General features: G+C 43.2%; 1 protein-coding gene across 2 annotated transcripts in view; it reads right to left on the minus strand.

Annotated features, from left to right (window-relative positions):
* Positions 1-17,756, minus strand: part of LOC147712416 (omega-hydroxyceramide transacylase-like) — a 565,370-nt gene that overhangs the window by 142,322 nt on the left and 405,292 nt on the right. For both annotated transcript variants that reach the window (XM_086923103.1, XM_086923104.1), the window contains exon 6: positions 5,442-5,542. In XM_086923103.1, coding sequence (XP_086779229.1) covers positions 5,442-5,542 — 101 coding nt within the window. The remainder of the gene's footprint in view (positions 1-5,441; positions 5,543-17,756) is intronic.

Genomic DNA, 17,756 nt, shown 5'->3' on the forward strand with positions numbered 1-17,756 from the left:
ATACGTGTTTACCTGTTACAAACAAAAAAATTGATAACCATCAGCCCTTAGTTTAATGAGGCACTGAAAATTGAAAAAACAAACTGCAAAAGTTTGGAAAGAAAGTGGAGAAAGAATTACACTTCCTCGTCAAAATCTGTTTATAGAAATGCCTTAAAAACCTATCACAAACTTTGCAAACTAGCTAGAGCAGAATATGTTTCAACTACTATTGCAAACGCTCCTAACTGCTCTAAGACTCTTTTTAATACTGTTAAGGATCTGGGGGGATCCAAAACTCAAGCTCTATCCCCCACACTAACAAAACCCAAATGTGAAGCCATGGCCTCATTCTTTGTTCAAAAAGTGAACAAAATATATCAAGACATCGTGCTTGGTCAGGCAAAAAATGTCTCCGATACCCAACCACTTCCACTTTCTCCTCTTCATACTGACTCACTCCTAAATCTAGCGGAACAACCGAAACTTCCTGAACACTCCCTGACAACTTGGCCTCTACTCACTACAGAAAGTTTAACAACACTCCTAAACAACATTAAATCTGGTACAAAAGGGGGTGGTGATGGACGGAGCATCTGAACCAATCAAACACTCACACCCAGTCAAAAGATCTGGGTTTAATCCATCACCGTTCTTTAGCCCACTCTGCCACCCCAGCTCAGACATGGCCATATGCAAATCAGTCTGTCCCTGTGCCTCATGGGAACAGTCCAGCTCGAACTGCCAAGCCATGCCTTCCCTGGACCGGAAACAAGCTTCCGAGGGCCGGTTTCTGGCATTTCAGCCGTCTTCAGCCCGGCTTGCTTGAATCCAGTGGCAAAGTGAGCAAGGGACTCACGTCTGAGCATACCCTGCCAACTTATGGTGAACAAAGCGGTACAAAAGGGGGTGGTGATGGACGGAGCATCTGAACCAATCAAACATTCACACCTAGTCAACAGATCTGGGTTTAATCCATCACCCTTCTTTAGCCCTCTCTGCCACCCCAGTTCAGACATGGCCATATGCAAATCAGTCTGACCCTGTGCCTCATGGGAACAGTCCAGCCCAAACTGCCAAGCCATGCCTTCCCTGGACCGTAAACAAGCTTCCGAGGACCGGTTTCTGGCATTTCAGCCGTCTTCAGCCCGGCTTGCTTGAATCAGTGGCAAAGTGAGCAAGGGACTCACGTCTGAGCATACCCTGCCAACTTATGGCGAACAAAGCGATTTAATTTTGTGCATGTCACTCAGTGCCTTCATTTTTATTCTGTTTTCTATTTTAAGCCAGTGTAGCTTGCGTCTGTAGGTCAAAATGGAGGTGGTCTTAGGTATTTCGCACAGAAGTCTGACAGCAGCATTTTGTACCATCTGTAGTCTGTGGACTACAGATTTGTTCGAGCCTAGGTAAAGAAAATTTCTGTAATTGAGTCTCGATGTTATTAAGGCATTGACTATTGTTATTCTGGTGGAATCCGGTAGGATCCAACAGATTTTCCTTAACCATTTGAGAATGATGAAACAGGTTGCTGCAACTTTGATTGATTGAGGTTACATGCTTAGTGAGTCATGTGATGCCCAGATTTTTGACTTGAGGGGAGGGAGACGGAAGATCGCCCATTGCGCTCGGCCAGTGTTGGGGATTCCATAGATCCTTTTTCTTTCCTAGTACCAGAATCTCCGTTTTCTCTCCATTAAGCTTGAGAAAATGTTGCTGCATCCAGGAAGCTATTTTGTTTAAGCCAATTTTGAGAACCGATGAATCATTAGTTTTGTGTGAGGAAAGGGAGAAAATGATTTGAGAATCATCAGCGTAGGAGAAGAGGGATAATCCTGATTTTTCGTCCACCTCAGCCAGTGGTCTAACATAAAGATTACATAACAAGGGGCTGAGGATGGATCCCTGCGGAACCCCGTGGCAAAAGTATGGATTTCAGAGCAGGCTGAGTGTGAAAAAACTTGGAAAGTGCGTTTTGTAAGGAAAGTAGTGAGCCAATTTAAGGCGGACCCACCAATGCCCTGTGACATAAGTGTGTTTATTAGCACAGCATGTGACACTGTATCAAAGGCAGCGCTCTGATCCAATAAAATGAGCGCTACGGTGTCTCCATTGTCCAGATGTTGGTGTATGCTTTCAGTGACCCCAAGTAAGGTGATTTCGGTTGAAAAACTCACTTCGAAGCCCGACTGGGAGGGATGAAGGAGACCATGTGGTGTTACAAAATGGTTGAGGTGTTGGTGGATATGTCTTTCTAAGATCTTTGAAAAGATAGGAAGTAAAGATATGGTGCGGTAATTACTGGGCACATCAAGGTCGGTGTTAGCCTTTTTCAAGAGGGGGTGTATCATAGCATGTTTCCAGGACGATGGAATGACAGCTTCCTGTAGTGAGGCATTAAGGAGATTTGCTATCTCAGACAATAAGGAAGCGCTCAACTGCTTTAATATGGAAACAGGTAGAGGATCATTCGGTGACCCAGATTTAATGTTGTACAAAAGGGGGTGGTGATGGACGGAGAATCTGAACCAATCAAACACTCACACCCAGTCAACAGATCTGGGTTTAATCCATCACCGTTCTTTAGCCCACTCTGCCATTAAATCCTGTTGTGCCCCCCGCTATCTTCAGTCCTTGGTTAGTCCCTACTTTCCTTCCCGAAATCTCCGCTCTGCCACCCAAGGAAGGTTTGTTGTCCCCAAATTCAAACTATCCCGGATGGGCGGGAGGTCCTTTTCTTATCTTGGTCCCACGACCTGGAACTCTTTACCCACAGTTCTCCGCAATGAGACAAATTACACACAGTTTCGCAAGTCATTAAAAACATGGCTTTTTGACAGGTAAACTGCCCTTTCTACCTGTCTTTTCGGCCCGACCCGTCCTATGCCCCGGGAAACCCTTTTTGGGTATCTGTTGCGCACTATAAATATAAAAATTAACTAACTAACTAATGTACTAACCTGTTTTTTGTTAACTCTGTCAATGATTTCAAAGGCTGATTAAGTGTGTGGGTACGATGGTTGTGATTTGACAGGAAAATACTATGATGTGTACCAATGGCGCTTTATTTCCGTCCTGTTTTCCAACTACACATGGAAGATGCTTGCTTGTCTAGTGGCAAGCAAGCAGTATTGTGGGAGGGGGTTGCGAAGAGGGAGCAGCGACTTGAGAGGGTTGGGCAAATAGTGTTGTGGGAGGGAGTTGCAGAAATGGGTGGAAGGAAGCAACAATGAAGGGGTTTAGGGCAGGGAAAAAGGTCAACAGACAGGTGTAAATGGAGGCGGTGGCAAAAAGTACATGACGTCACTCCCCACAACCCTGGTGTTTAGGTGAACTGGAGTCCATGATTACAAATGAATAATTGGAAATAAGGAGCATCCAGGTTGGCAATATGCCTATCCTGTTCAGGCTTCAAATACACTGAAGCAGTAAAACTACACTTCCCGCAATGCCCTGGGAAGAGTTTGAACCAATGATAAAATTGTCACAAACACCAATTTTCAGTCAACAGAGTCCATATGAACCCTCTCGGCATGCAGTGAGGCATATTTTATTGCTGCATTCTGTATGTAGCCCTCGCTGTTAAGGTGATTATGGCCCCCATGAGGGTATCAGCTTTTAAAACAAGCAGCAACAGGGAAGAGGGGTGGGGCAAGCAATGATGCAAGGGGAGTTGGGATGGGCAAGCGGAGACCTGGCAGGGGTAGTGGGGGTGGGCAAATACAAACTGGAAATGCAGTGATAGCTGGGGGAGGTGTTGGGGGGGTATGCACCTGTTACAACGCATTTTTTACTCCGCACTACCATTACAACGCGACTTTTACAACGCATACCACTACAACGCATTGCGCTGGGGGGCGCTCTAGGATAGGGAATAAGTATAATTTACTATCCAACACCTTCCCTAGGGTCCACGGGGACTGGAGTTAGAATAGTAAATTATACTTACCACTATCCAGCACCCCAAAGCGCTATGCGTTGTAATGGTATGCGTTGTAATGGTCGCGTTGTAATGGTAGGTAGTTGTAATGGTATGCGTTGTAACGTCATACATCCATTGGGGGGACGGCACCACAAGCAGAGTCAAAAGAAAACGTTGCGCCAAAACTAACTAAATGGCCGGAACTTAACTGATCCATGTAACAGGGTCGGTCTCCAGGGCAGGAACAAAACAGCCAAAAGGTGGAACAAATGTGAAGCATTTATCGAAGAAACCAAAGGATGGGCGATGGGTGATGGGTGATGGGTAAAAGCCCACCGATGTAGATACACCATGTCAAGTGACAGGCCATGTGCTCTGCCTGGGCTAGACCTAAAAAGGTCTAGTCACACTATTAAATATAAAATACGATATGCTGCTTTGTGTTCTTCAGCCTGAATAGACAATCGTCCTCTGTCCACTATGAGGGTACTCTTGGTGCACTTACTGTCCACTATAAGCGTACCGTTGGTGCACCCCTCCAGGTCACTAAATATGTCCTAGAACTTGTACATTCAAGGACAAACCTAGGCCTTGCCTTTCATGTTAGATTAGTGTGATGTGAAGTTCAAAAATAAAACTCAAGGCATCAAATAAAACACAGTCAGTCACTCATGGCAGGAGAACTCACAAAATACTGTGCAAGCAGCAGGACACTCTTGTCCCAGTAACTCACTTACAAGTGAAATTGAATGAAGTTAGGAACTTAGAAAACAGCTTTTAGTGCACATTTCCTTAACTTGGTCCAACTTTGAGCTCAAAATTCAAACTTTATCCCACACCTGATTTAGAGTTTCCCTATATAGGGCCTCATTTATGAGAAATGACGCATCGCTGCGTGAAAGCAGCGATGCGTCACTTCTCAGTGCGCACTCCTTGCGACATTCTTGATGCGTCATATTTACAGTATGACGCATCATGTCACAAGGAGTTACAGATAAGTCAGTATTTATGACGTATCTGTAAGCGCAAAAGTGACGCATTGCCGGAGTGTGTCACAAAAGTGACGCAACTCCAGCAATGCGTCCTTTCACATGGGGCAAGCCCCATGTGAAAGGGCCTGCGTCAGTCTTACGCCTGCTGTGAGGCAGGCGCAAGATTTTGACGCAACAGCATCCTAAAAGTGACGCAGTGAAATCTCATAGATTTCACTGCGTCACTTCTACGACCCTTCCTTGCGTCAATACGCCCCCCTTGCATACATTATACCTGGCGCAGGTATAATGTGGCGCAGGGGTTTACAAAGTGACGCATCTACCTAGATGCGTCATTTTGTAAATATGGCGCAACAAGGCGCATTTTTTACACCACTTTTTGTGACGCACCGGCCGCGTAAAAGTGACGCACCGCCTCATAAATGAGGCCCATAGTTTTTTATTTTCTACAATTTTCAGCTCTTATGACAGCAACAACACTTTACAGTTTATAAATAGAACTGCATTTTTCATTGCACATTTTGGCCTATGGTTAGTTGAAATGAGGATACCTTCTTCACCGGGAGTGTTTCAGACAAAAGGCGTTGTGCGATTATGTGAGCCAAAGAGCCCATCAAGTCAAACTTCTTCTGGTGTGGACAGACAGATACAGCTGAAATACAAATCAGAAGAAAGAATCAATACATGAGAGATTTAAGTGTATATAAATGAGCACTGACTGTCAATCGGTTTGGCTTTTATATAGTTCATACACCAAGGAGTACAGTACCGTTTGACAGAAAGATGAGCAAATTAATAGATGAATGTAAAAACTATGGGGCATATTAGCAAGAACCTCATTAAAATTATCGCAGTTTTAGAGGCAGGAAACTGCCGCTAAAATGGCCATAATGGGCTTGCTAATGTGCGTTAAAGAATTCCAATAGAAGCCCAGGTTTGATGTCCTGCACATCTAACCTGGGATTCTGTTGGAATTCTAAAACGCATATTAGCAAGCCCATTATCGCCATTTTAGCGGTAGTTTCCTGCCGCTAAAACTGCGATAATTTTAACGAGGTTCTTACTAATATGCCCCTATGTCCTTAGACCCTCAAAGGAGGCAAAAAGTTCAAGATGGAGAGAAGAGTGGTGTGTCAAAGCCTATTCAATCTATGACTTCACCTAGTATAAATGATCTTTCTTTGGTTATGGTATACTTTATTTTCAATAGTCATCTGTTCCTTCCCTTCTTTGGATCATCTATAATTATAAATCCAGTACTCTCTGCATCTCCATTCCACCCTTGACCTTTTTAACATAATCATGCCTATGCAACAGTGCAATGCAGTACTTTAATGTCTATACACCTGCATTGCAACTGGAATCATTACATTTACTCAGTTTAATATTCAACACAAACAATTTGATGATAATGATATTGAAAATTTTGAGTATTTAAAAAAGATGCATACTCGTGCTCATACAGAGCTTTATGTTTTCTAGTGCCCCCACCATTAAAACAGGAGACACCGCATTATTGAGTTAAAAGACTACATTTCACTTTTGATTAATGGCACTTCCATGTGTCTTGTCCACAGGCAATCATAATGCTGACAATTGTTCACGCTGAACTCCATCGCATGTTGATGTTTAGATATCCAACTGGTTTGCCAGAAATGTAGCTATCATTAAAAGGGATTGGCAATTCAAAAGGTCTGGCTTGTTATTAATACTATATATAGCAATTGTTAGTTTTGTTGAAAAAATGTTGAGAGAAAAGCACATAGTTATCTTTTGTTTAGTAATGAAATGTTCAGTAAACAACATGTTTGAATTATAATTAGGGCTCCCGGTTTTATGGTATTTATTTTTTGCCATTTCCGTCTGTATTTATCCATATTTATTTTTTGGGCATTTTATCTGTGTTTATCCACATTTATTTTTGCCTCAAGCAAAAGTTGACGCTGCAGCTAGTATTTTTCCACATTTATTTAAATTGACAATGCACACATGCACACAATACATTAATCTAAAAAATGTTCCATTTGCAGAATGTCCCAAATATGCTTAAAAGTGCTAACACAAGCCATTTGTCTCAGAGCCTAGCAGTTTCTGTCATCAGTAGAGTGCCACATCCTCTCCCCCACTGAACACCACACTGCCCCACTGAGAGAAACTCACACTGCCTTCAGCTGCAACCCGATTGTGCCCCACTATAAACACCTGGACACCTGGAAGCAACTCACTTCAAATTATGCACTAGATTAGAGTAATATGCTGCCTGAAAAAAATGTAACAACTTACTGGAAAAAAGCAAACACTCATTGGGGATACACCTTAAAGCTTTTACACTCATTATTTAGAAATAAATGAGTGTATTTGCTTGTAAAGCTAACGACATGAAAAGAAAAGTAGCTCTTCACTGGCAAACTCTGAAAGGCGGTGCAAATGTCTTTGGGTGTAAATAAAACCAATCTGGCCACTTTGCAACTACTCTGTCTTGTTTTATTTAGGGGTGTATTTATTGTTTGCATCTTAAAACCATTTTCTCTACTCTTGAGGCTGCATTTTGATTTGAAAATATTTTATTAAATTTTTACAGACAGGTAAGGTCGCTTTACTGTTACAGGGTATCTGCCCAACTTGGCTGTTGATGTCATGGTTACAGGTAGATGTTATGCTTGTTTGGCTGCCCCCCTTTACATTGTCTTGCTAGGATATTAAGGGCAGTTGAAAGAGAAAGAAAGAGAAAAGAAAAGAAAGGGAGAGGGGGCAAAATGGCGTCTTGGATAAGAACTCCGCTCAGACGCGGAGTTCTTAAGCTCATGAAAGCCTCAATTTCTGCTCTATATCGCAGGCGGATGCAGGATTTTATTACCTGAAGGGTCGTAGCGGCACATGGAGCTGCTTTGACCGCATTTCGGGCAACAAACGAGCTGGTAGCAGCTGAGGCAATATCCTCACATTCGGATGCGAGGGCCACCAATCTGTATCGGCCGCCACTCGCTAGAATCTCCTCAGAATTCACTTCAGGTAACCAGCGCTCCTCAAGTCATTAAAACACTCGGCAATGTGAGTCTTTCTTTTTATGCTCTTTTTTCATGCTCTGCTAATGGGTTACCCATCATTTCCTACTGCATCTTTATAATATGTGACCTCTCTTCATGAATACCTCACTTTTTGTTATTGTATGAAGCTCTCCTCATCATTTTTGATTCACCCAAGCAGAAGTTGTTTCTATTAAGAATGGCTATCATTTTTTGAACAAATATAACAGGCTCTGCACTATCATATATGGAGTTTCACATGCTGATGATGTTTCTGTCTGCTGTTATATACTATTTTGCATAAAAGGTTTTGGCTACTATCTTCTTTTTGTCATATCCTTCAGCACCTAACAGTTTTTAGTTTATTAAGGTTGAAAGCATTCTTTCTAGAACATGAAAGTCTCACTATACTTAATGTAAGTGGACTTAAAAATAAATCCAAATTCATACCTGACAGCGTCTTACTACCGCCAGAAATATTAGTTTTTGAAAACCAGGTGTTAAGAGACTTAGACCTACTCCAAAGTAAGAAATGTTTCTATAGACCTAATTGCAGTAAACTGGAAATGCTTGATTTAAAAAAATTATCACAGAACTCTGACATAACTGTAAAGCCTGCAGATAAAGGCGGAGGAATTTTGCTGTGGGACACTGCTCAGTATGAGCAGGAGATTATGAGACAACTATCTAACCAAACGTTTTACAGATCGTTAGATACGAATCCCATCCTCCGTCTTAAAGAACAGATTAGGAATATCACACAAGAAGGTTTGGACTGTGGTTGATTATGTAAAAGTGAGTTTGATTTCCTGAATAGCGAGCAGAACAAAATTCCCAACATATATGTTCTGCCCAAAATTCATAAATCATTGACTAATCCACCAGGGAGACCCATTGTGGCAGCATGTGGATCCCTGTTGGAACCATTGGCCCAATATGTGGACATATTTCTGTTTCCATTGGTAAAGGAAATTCCAGCCTATATTAGAGCTACCATGCATTTGATATCGAAGGTGGAGGGTTTAGAATTTGATCCCAATAAACAATTACTATCCACCTTCGATATCGAATCATTGTATACAAATATACCTCAGGAGGATGCTCTGAGTGTGTGCGAATTTGTTTTGGATTCAAGACCACGCCCACATCAAGTTCCGACTAAATTCATTGTTCAATTAGCCCGTATTTGTTTAAAAAACTACTTTTTTAACTTCAAAGACAAGTTTAATTTAATTTAATTTAATTTAATAACGATTTCTAAAGCGCCTGGTGACCCAAGGGCATCCCCGCGCTATAAGAGTTTGTGATCCTGTTGAAGGGGAGGGGGAGAGGAGAGACACTTATAGAGGGACTCTATTTAGGGAATAGGTGTGTCTTTAATTTCTTGCGAAATGCCAGGTAATTGGGTTCAAGTCTGAGGGAGCGGGGAAGAGCGTTCCATCCAGTAGCTGCTTGAACGGAAAATCGTCGTCCTCCTGTACGAGTCCTTTTGAATCTAGGAATGTTGGCCAGGTTCTCATTTTGGGATCGTAGGGATCTGGGTGGTGTGTAGGGGTGATCATTTTGCTGAGGATCGCCGGGCCAGATGCGTTGATCAGCTTATGTGTTGTGCACATGGCCTTGAATTGCACCCTTTGGCGCACAGGGAGCCAGTGCAGAGCTTTGAGGGCCGGTTTGGCGGACAATCTGGAGGGGAGGTTGGTCAGCAGGCGTGCCGCCGCGTTCTGTGTCCGCTGGAGCTTCGTCAAGGTGGCCTCAGGGGCTCCTAGGTAGACCAAATTGCTGTAGTCTAGGCGAGACAGTACTAGTCCCTGGATGAGCAGTTTCCTGGAAGTAGGTGGTAGTAGGGGGAGAATCTTGCGGGTCGTGCGCATGAGCCCGAAGCAGGTGCCCGAAGTTTTAGCTGCTTGTGTCTTCATCGAAAGCTCTGGTTCGAGCCACACACCGAGTGTCTTAACTTCACGCTTCGGGGGGGGGGATTTCCCCGAATACGTCGGGCCAGAGTGCTGGAGGGATGGTTGTCCATTGTTTCCCCAGAAGCATCACCTCCGTTTTTGATCCATTTAGTTTTAATGATGAATTATTCATCCAGGTGTGAATTTCTGTGAGACAATTGGTCAGGTTTTCTGGGTGGTCGATCAGTTGGGACAGGGAGACGACCAGCTGAGTGTCGTCAGCATAGCTTACAATTTTTATGTCAAATGATGTCACCACGTCCTCAAGGGGGGCCATATATGCATTAAAAAGCGTCGGGCTCAGGGAAGAGCCCTGAGGGACACCGCTTGTGAGTGGGAGGGTGGACGAGTGGTGATTATCGTCCCACACTTGAAACGTGTGCCCTGTAAGGAAGGATTCAATCCAACTGAGTGCCGTCCCGGTAAGTCCTGCATCCGCCAGTCTATGCAAAAGGACACGGTGGTTGACTGTGTCGAAGGCTGCGCTCAGATCTAGGAGGATCACTGCCACTGACCCTCCTGAATCTAGTATGCGCCTTGCCTCCTCGATGACGGCAAGAAGGGCGGTGTCTGTGCCATGGCCCGGGCGGAATCCAGTTTGGGATTGCCTAAGTACGTTGTTGGTCTCAAAGAACTGAGATAATTGTCCGTTTACCAATTTCTCTGTTACTTTGCTGATCCCAGGGAGGAGTGATATTGGTCGGTAATTAGACATGTCTGCTGGGTCGAGCTGGGTTTTTTTTTGAAGTGCTTTCACCACAGCACTTTTCCAGCTGTCGGGGACAGATCCCTGGGCGAGCGAGCAGTTGATAAGTTCTGTGACAGTGGGCACGATGACTGAGGCTACGGTTTTGAGGAACCTGATAGGGGCTGGGTCTAGAGGTGATCCACTTTTCATTTTTGTCAAGGTTCGTTCTACTTCTAGGCAAGTTACTGGCCGAAATATCGGCAGTGTCGGGCGAAGGTTGTTTTCGGCCTGGTCGAGGGGAGAGCGGCTATCCATGTGACTAGGGGGGCCGGGGGGTGGGAGGGAGGCCAGGATACGGGTGATTTTGTCGTTGAAGTAAGTAGCTAGTTCATTACTTCGGTCGACTTTGGGGGTGGTGGAGGAGGGAGTGTTGGGTACTTTGAGCAACTCTTTTACAATTAGGAAGGATTCCCTGGCTGAGTTGGATGAGTTTTGTATCCGCGTGTCGTAATGTGAAGCTTTGGCGTGTCTGATAGCCTCTTTGTAGAGTCTGACTGTGTTCTGGTAAGCTTCTTTGTTGGCATGTTGCCAGTTTCTCCTCCAAATCCGTTCGGCTTTTTTGCAGTTTTTGCGAAGTAGTCGGAGGTCCGCGGTATACCACGGGGCTGAGCCAGGTTTACCGTTCTTGTCCTCCCTTGTTTTAAGTGGGAGCACTGAATCCAGGGAGGAGGTGATCCACTCTCTGAATTTTTTGTCGGCGACAGCCGGGTCTTCCGCGTATGCAGGAGTGGTCCTTTTTAGGATCTTGGCCCATTCTTCAGTGGGTAGTCTGGACCAGGTCCTGTCCCTGCTGTAGGTGGGCGGTTTTTGGGGTTTCCTGTAAGTTCCTGGTAGTTGGAAGGAGACTAAGAAGTGGTCTGTCCAAGGGAGAGGAAGAGCCTCCTTCGCTTGCATCGAGGGGGAGCTAGTGAACACCGGGTCCAGTAGATGGCCCTTGATGTGGGTGGCTCCGGAGTTAAGGAGGCGGATGTCAAGTGCCGCCAGATCTGAGATCAGGTCATTAGCTACAGAGTCTACCGGATCCTCGAGATGAATGTTCAGGTCACCTACTATCATGAAATTCGATAGAGAGTGGGCCTGGGATGTTACTGAGTCCAGGAGGGAACTAGCGAAGGGACCTGGGAGACCGGGAGGACGGTACACCAGTATTCCCGTTAGTGAGTTGGTTGGGTTTAGCTTGATGGTAAACATAAGACTTTCTGAGTCGGGAATCTGCGCATCGCTGGTTTTACAGTGAAGATAGTCCCGGTGAATAATGGCGACACCACCACCTCTGCCTAGGGGGCGGGATAGGGACTGAATGAGATAGCCAGGTGGAGTTGCTAATGCCATGTCTGATTGTGAATGTGGGGCAAGCCACGTTTCCGTAAGGAAAAGGATGTCTATCTCCAGGTCTTCTATAAGATGGTTAATCTGTGTCGCATGTTTAGGAAGTGAGCGACAGTTTAGTGAGGCGAGTTTGAGGGAGGCGGGCTGTGAGATTTTGTGGGGAGTGTGAGCTGGGCTGGTTTACAGAGGGGGCAGCGAGTGAAAGGTCCATTTAGATCATGGACATAGTCACATGAAGAGGTTGAGGGTCTAAGACTTAGTAGCTCTCTGCGTGAGTAGCTTACCTTTGGGTTGGCTGGTTTAAGCAGGGGTTCTGGCCCTGGGCCCGGTCGTGCGCGGACGAGCGCAGACGGGCTTGCCTTAGGCGCGCCTTCGGCGCGCAAACGGCGCTCCCGCTGCGCTCGTCCGCTGCGCTGGTATGGCCGGCACATTTGTACTGGTTGAGAGTGGGCGTGGCCTCGCGGTGGGCGTGGCTACCGCCTTGGGCGTTTTGGGCGTTTCCCTGTCTCAGCACGGGTCGCTGTCTCAGGGAAGGTCGAGGAGGGCTGTGTCAGCGCGTGGGGTGAGCGCTTCAAACAGGTGAGCTCCCAGGTTTTTAAAATCAGCACAAGAGCACAGAATATACAGTTTTTAAAAGTAAAATTGTGGTCACAGTCCTCCGGCTTCCGCCTCAGAGGATACAAACAAACAGAGTAATAAGCGCTTGTTGTCAGCGTCTTATATACTGGTTGAGAGTGGGCGTGGCCTCGCGGTGGGCGTGGCTACCGCCTTGGGCGTTTTGGGCGTTTCCCTGTCTCAGCGCGGGTTGTACCTTCAGGTCTCAGGGGTGGCCATGGGCTGTAGTTTTTCACCTGAAATTGCCAATTTGGTCATGGGACAATTTGAACAAAGATGGATATATAGCGACACCAACCCATTTTTACATCTAGTGGGCCTTTGGTGTCGCTATATAGATGATATCTTTATGATATGGAATGGGGATTCTGAACAACTTACCGAATTCCATACTTGGCTTAACCACAGAACCCAAGAGTTTAACTTTACTGTATCAAGTGATCACCACAAAATCAACTTCCTAGATGTGTACATTGAACACGAGGATGGGAAACTGGTCGTTAGCTTATATACTAAGCCTACAGACCGAAACACCCTTCTGCACTTCAACAGTGGCCATCCCAGGTCTTTGAAGGAAAATTTACCTTATGGCCAGTTCCTCCGTATTCGGAGGAACTGTAGCAATAAAGAACAGTATTTTTTCCATGCTAATCTGCTGAAAGAAAAACTAACTTCACGAGGATACCCCAAAAGACTAATTAAGGTGGCATTGAAAAGAGCTTGGTACACGCCGAGAGAGACGCTGTTGGTACCCAAGGATAAAGACACGGGCAACACTCCTTTGACTTGTGTATTAACTTATGACCCCAGAGCAAATAAGGTTAAAAAACTGATCCTAAATAACTGGAAATTGTTGGGTGAAATTGATATTCCGAAACCATTATTCGCTTTCAAAAAGGGTAGCAATATCCGTAACCAACTTGTAAGAGCCAAAACTAATGTGTCAAAACAGGAACCCAAAACCACAAGAGATTTATTGGGATTACCCCCGGTGGTGGGCCACTTCAGATGCCACAATTGTGTGGCATGTGTAATGACGAAGGGCACTAAGGAAATTGACATTAATGGAAATTTGCACACCCAAAGAGCATTCTCCAATTGTAACTCGAAAAATCTGGTATATTGTATCAAGTGTCCATGTAATCGAGTCTATATTGGACAGACGACCCAGACTGTTAAAACCAGCGTCCTCCAACACAGATCCCGAATCAAGTGCATGACCATAGGGGCTCCTTTGGTCAGCCACTATCAGAGTCACAATCACTCTTTCAACGACATATACTGGACAGTATTATGCGTAGTATCTAATAAAAATACAGTAGATACTGAGACCAAACTTAATCAATTGGAAGCTAGACTAATTGAAAAATATCAAACTTCTAAAACTGGACTTAATGACAGGGACGAAATATGGTCCCTTATTAGCTGAAGGGTTGAACTGGTTCAGGCAGCTATACAGATTTATATATTTTTATGTCAATCATGAAATGTACCAGTATGGAAAGCTTTTGTGTGTATGTCTATTCCAAATATTTCTATTTCAGAAATTGTTTATAGATGTAATGTTGTTGAATTTTGCATATAAAAAAACCAAAAAGATTGTAGAATGGAAAGGGGGCTTGGTATCACACGAGGTCGTGGGTTTCACTTTTTTCCGTGCTCTGTAATTATAAATTTCACTTTATTTTCCCTTCTTTAAATAATATACTTTTTCTATTTTCTCCCCTTTTCTCTGGTTGAGTTCAGATTAGGTTGTGGTTCCTAGACACGAAGGAAACGCGATTTGAATGGTTTCCGAGCGCTAGTGTGTGGCGGCCATGTTAGTTGAGTAATGCAAGTTAAATCCTAGTCTGTTGTTGATTTCCTTTGGGTTTGAAGTTTCCGGTTATTTGAATCCGGTTTAGCGGACTTCCGCCTTTAATGTCTGGAGCCTGGCGTCAACTTCCTGTTAGCTGGGATAAGCGCCGAGTAATTGCAGACTCTGGTTCGTTTCCGATTAGTGGGGTTGGGCATATCTTCATGCGAATGCAGGTAATCCCCGTTTTTACTTTTATGAGTAGTGAGTGATGCGTGCCTTTGAAGGTAGTTACGCTAGCTTTGGAAATGCACTCGGGTATTATTTTCATTTTGACTCGGTAGGCACTTGTGAGCCTCGTGGATATATGAACTAGTCCCCACTTCCTTAGTAATGTGCCCGCAGTGCCGGTACTAACAGATGTATATAGGACCATCTTGGCAGATTGATTGCTGTATGCAGTGTTACTGTTTTTGGCACTTTGTGACATTATCTTTTACATGTGTTGATTTGGGTAATTGGATTACCTTGATGGAGATCCTAATAAAAGATGGATAGACACAGGTTACAAATTTAAAGGACTTGTCCATGGCTGCAACCAGTTTATTCCGGAATTAAATCTACAGCCATTGAACATCGTAGCTGAGATCTGTTTGAGAATTACCTTTTGGTAGGTGTAGGCAACTTGGTGATTCCAGTTGTGTTTTTCATGTGTGTAATATTACACTGGGGATACAAGCACGATAATGTAAGAGCTTGTGCACTGAATGTGTGTAAATAAAAATAGAAATTTATGGTGTTGGCTCTATTCTAATCACCTTTTTCTTTTCGGTGTGTAAATAGTCACTTGATACCAGAACCTTGAGGAACTTTTCTTACTTACAGTGGTAGTGGCCCCTATGGGTGCCTGTGTCCGTGAAACAGACTGTCTTTTTGCCTCTTTATTTAAATTTTAGAAGTGCGGTATTATTGATATTGTTAATTTTTGTTTTAGGATCACTTGTATGATGTTGTTGTTGCCCTTTGTCCTGATGAGGCCTGCAACTGTTTGACAGGCCGAAACGCGTCGACAGTTCATATTAATTTCGACACCTTTTTTGATTTGGATATTGCTGTGATATAATCCTCAGGAGCAGTATAGTGATTTGAGGCTAAAAAACATTATTTTTGCTTCATATGCTCCTTGTTATTTTGGTGCTCGAAAAAGGACATTAGGCTAAGAAAAGACATTGCCAGTATTTTCCTTGGAAATAAACTATTGGGCTGCTTACATAACCCTTGGAGTAAGGGTCCACAATAACATGATATTTTACCTCATGGACCTTGAAGTAAATAATTTGTCTTCTGAATTTTGAAAAGTATTTTCACACAAGACTAAACATTGCGTGTTTTACTGATTTGTATTTATGATGTATACAATGAAGAAGGATCTTTAAGAGAAAATTACGAATCAATTTGTTTTTTGTCTTTGTATTATTTTTTTATTTTTTTGTTAATTTGTTGGTAATAATCCAGTAGATGAACATTATATTTGATGACAGATAGATATCATACAACTTATGTTGTGATAAGACAGATAATTAGTAGTGTTTGTCTTGATAAATAATTTTTCTGAAGTAAATACCGTGGCATCCTCTTTTCTTTAATTAGTTTATAGTTATAGGCATTTGATTTACTAAATGCTCACCTCTGCTGCCTCTCTTTTGATAAGTGCTGGCCTGCAAATGGAGAATGTCATATGTCTCTTTTTTTGCTTTTTCTGACTCTTCCTTAATTAAGATGTGTTTCCTTTGAACTGATGGGCAGACTGAAATCTTTATTAAGAATCACACCTTACTCTTCACGACATTCCAGAATGGCTAATGAGGCACCACTTTCGGCTAAAGCCATGTCTACAGGTACTAAACCTAAGAGAGCTAAGAATGACACTCCTTCTCCCATCTTATCTTCTAAAAATCCCTTTCTGGACACCATTTTAGATGAGGTGAGGGGGCTGAATTCTTTTATGTCTAAGACAAATGAGAAACTTCAACGGATAGAGGACATATGGATTAGTATGGAAACTAAGGTTCTGGATATGGAACAACGCATTAGTGATCTTCATGATGTATCTACTAAGATTCCAATTTTGGAACAGGAAATCCATCTTCTCAAGCTCCACACTGAGGACCTGGAAAATCAAAATAGACGCAATAACTTATGCCTCTGTGGCCTACCAGAAACAATTGAAGGCACAGACATGCTTCTTTTCCTTAGGAAATTCCTGTCAGATCTATTAGAGCTTCCTTCAGTGCCCTCATAAAATATTCAACATGCTCATAGGCTAGGTCGTCTTCAACCAAATGCCTCCAGGCCTAGAGGAATTATTATGCTATTTTGGAAATTTACAGACCTCTTGCGTGTCCTCTCAGCAGCTAAAACAAAGCGTTGTCTCATATGGTCTGGTCATACCATCTGTCTGTCACAGTATCTCTCCAAAGCGACAAATGCGTGAAGAAAGGAATTTTTGTCTCTCCGTCCTTAACTGAGACAGTTAAATATTCGTTATGGCATTTTACATTCATGTCTTTGTAAAATTACTCATGAGGGTTCAACATATACTTTTGATGACCCTACTAAACTGAGATCTTTCATACATAATCTGTCTCTGAATTCTGCTGCTGGCTCCTCATATCATAGCTAAACTTCTTGTATCTGTTCCTTATCTTTCTATGATGGCTGTTCATAATTCTATTCTTATTATCTCCCTCTCAGTCGTTTCATCTTCCGTTTATGCAGTTGCGCCCCATGCATCAATCTTTGCTGTTTTCTTTTATATCTGGATTGTTTTCCTTGATCTATCTCCTCTTTCTTCTATTCCTCCTTCTTTTTTTCATCTTTTATCATTCTTTTTGTGGTTGTTTCTCCCTTTTAGCTATATATTTCATATGTTGCAAATGTTCATTAGTGCTGTTTATTGTCTTATGATGTATTTTTTACTGCTAACTTATATATGGTGTTTTTCTCCTTTCAGCTGTTTCCGTTCAATGTGTCATCTCCTTCCATGTACCACCCTCCCAACCCTCCATTATGTGTAATTTTGTCACGTGGAATGTCCGTGGTCTTGGACACCCCGTCAAAAGGTAAAAGGTACTCTCTCATTTATCAAAATTGAATGCTCAGGTCTCCTTTATTCGGCAAACACATTGTAATGACACTTAATCGCTCAATTTAAAGCGACAATGGGTGTGTCAAGGTGTGTTTTATCCTTAAGTTGGTAATAAGGGGGGGGTGTTGCTATATTGTTTCACAAAGCATTACATGTGCAAATGTTGTCTATGCACAACGATACTGATGGACGATGGGTAATGGCTAAAGTAGTTATACAAAATAAAGAATTAGTTCTCTTGAACATTTAT

This window comes from Lissotriton vulgaris, chromosome 5 (assembly GCF_964263255.1).
Source record: "Lissotriton vulgaris chromosome 5, aLisVul1.2, whole genome shotgun sequence".
Taxonomy (NCBI): Eukaryota; Metazoa; Chordata; class Amphibia; order Caudata; family Salamandridae; genus Lissotriton; species Lissotriton vulgaris.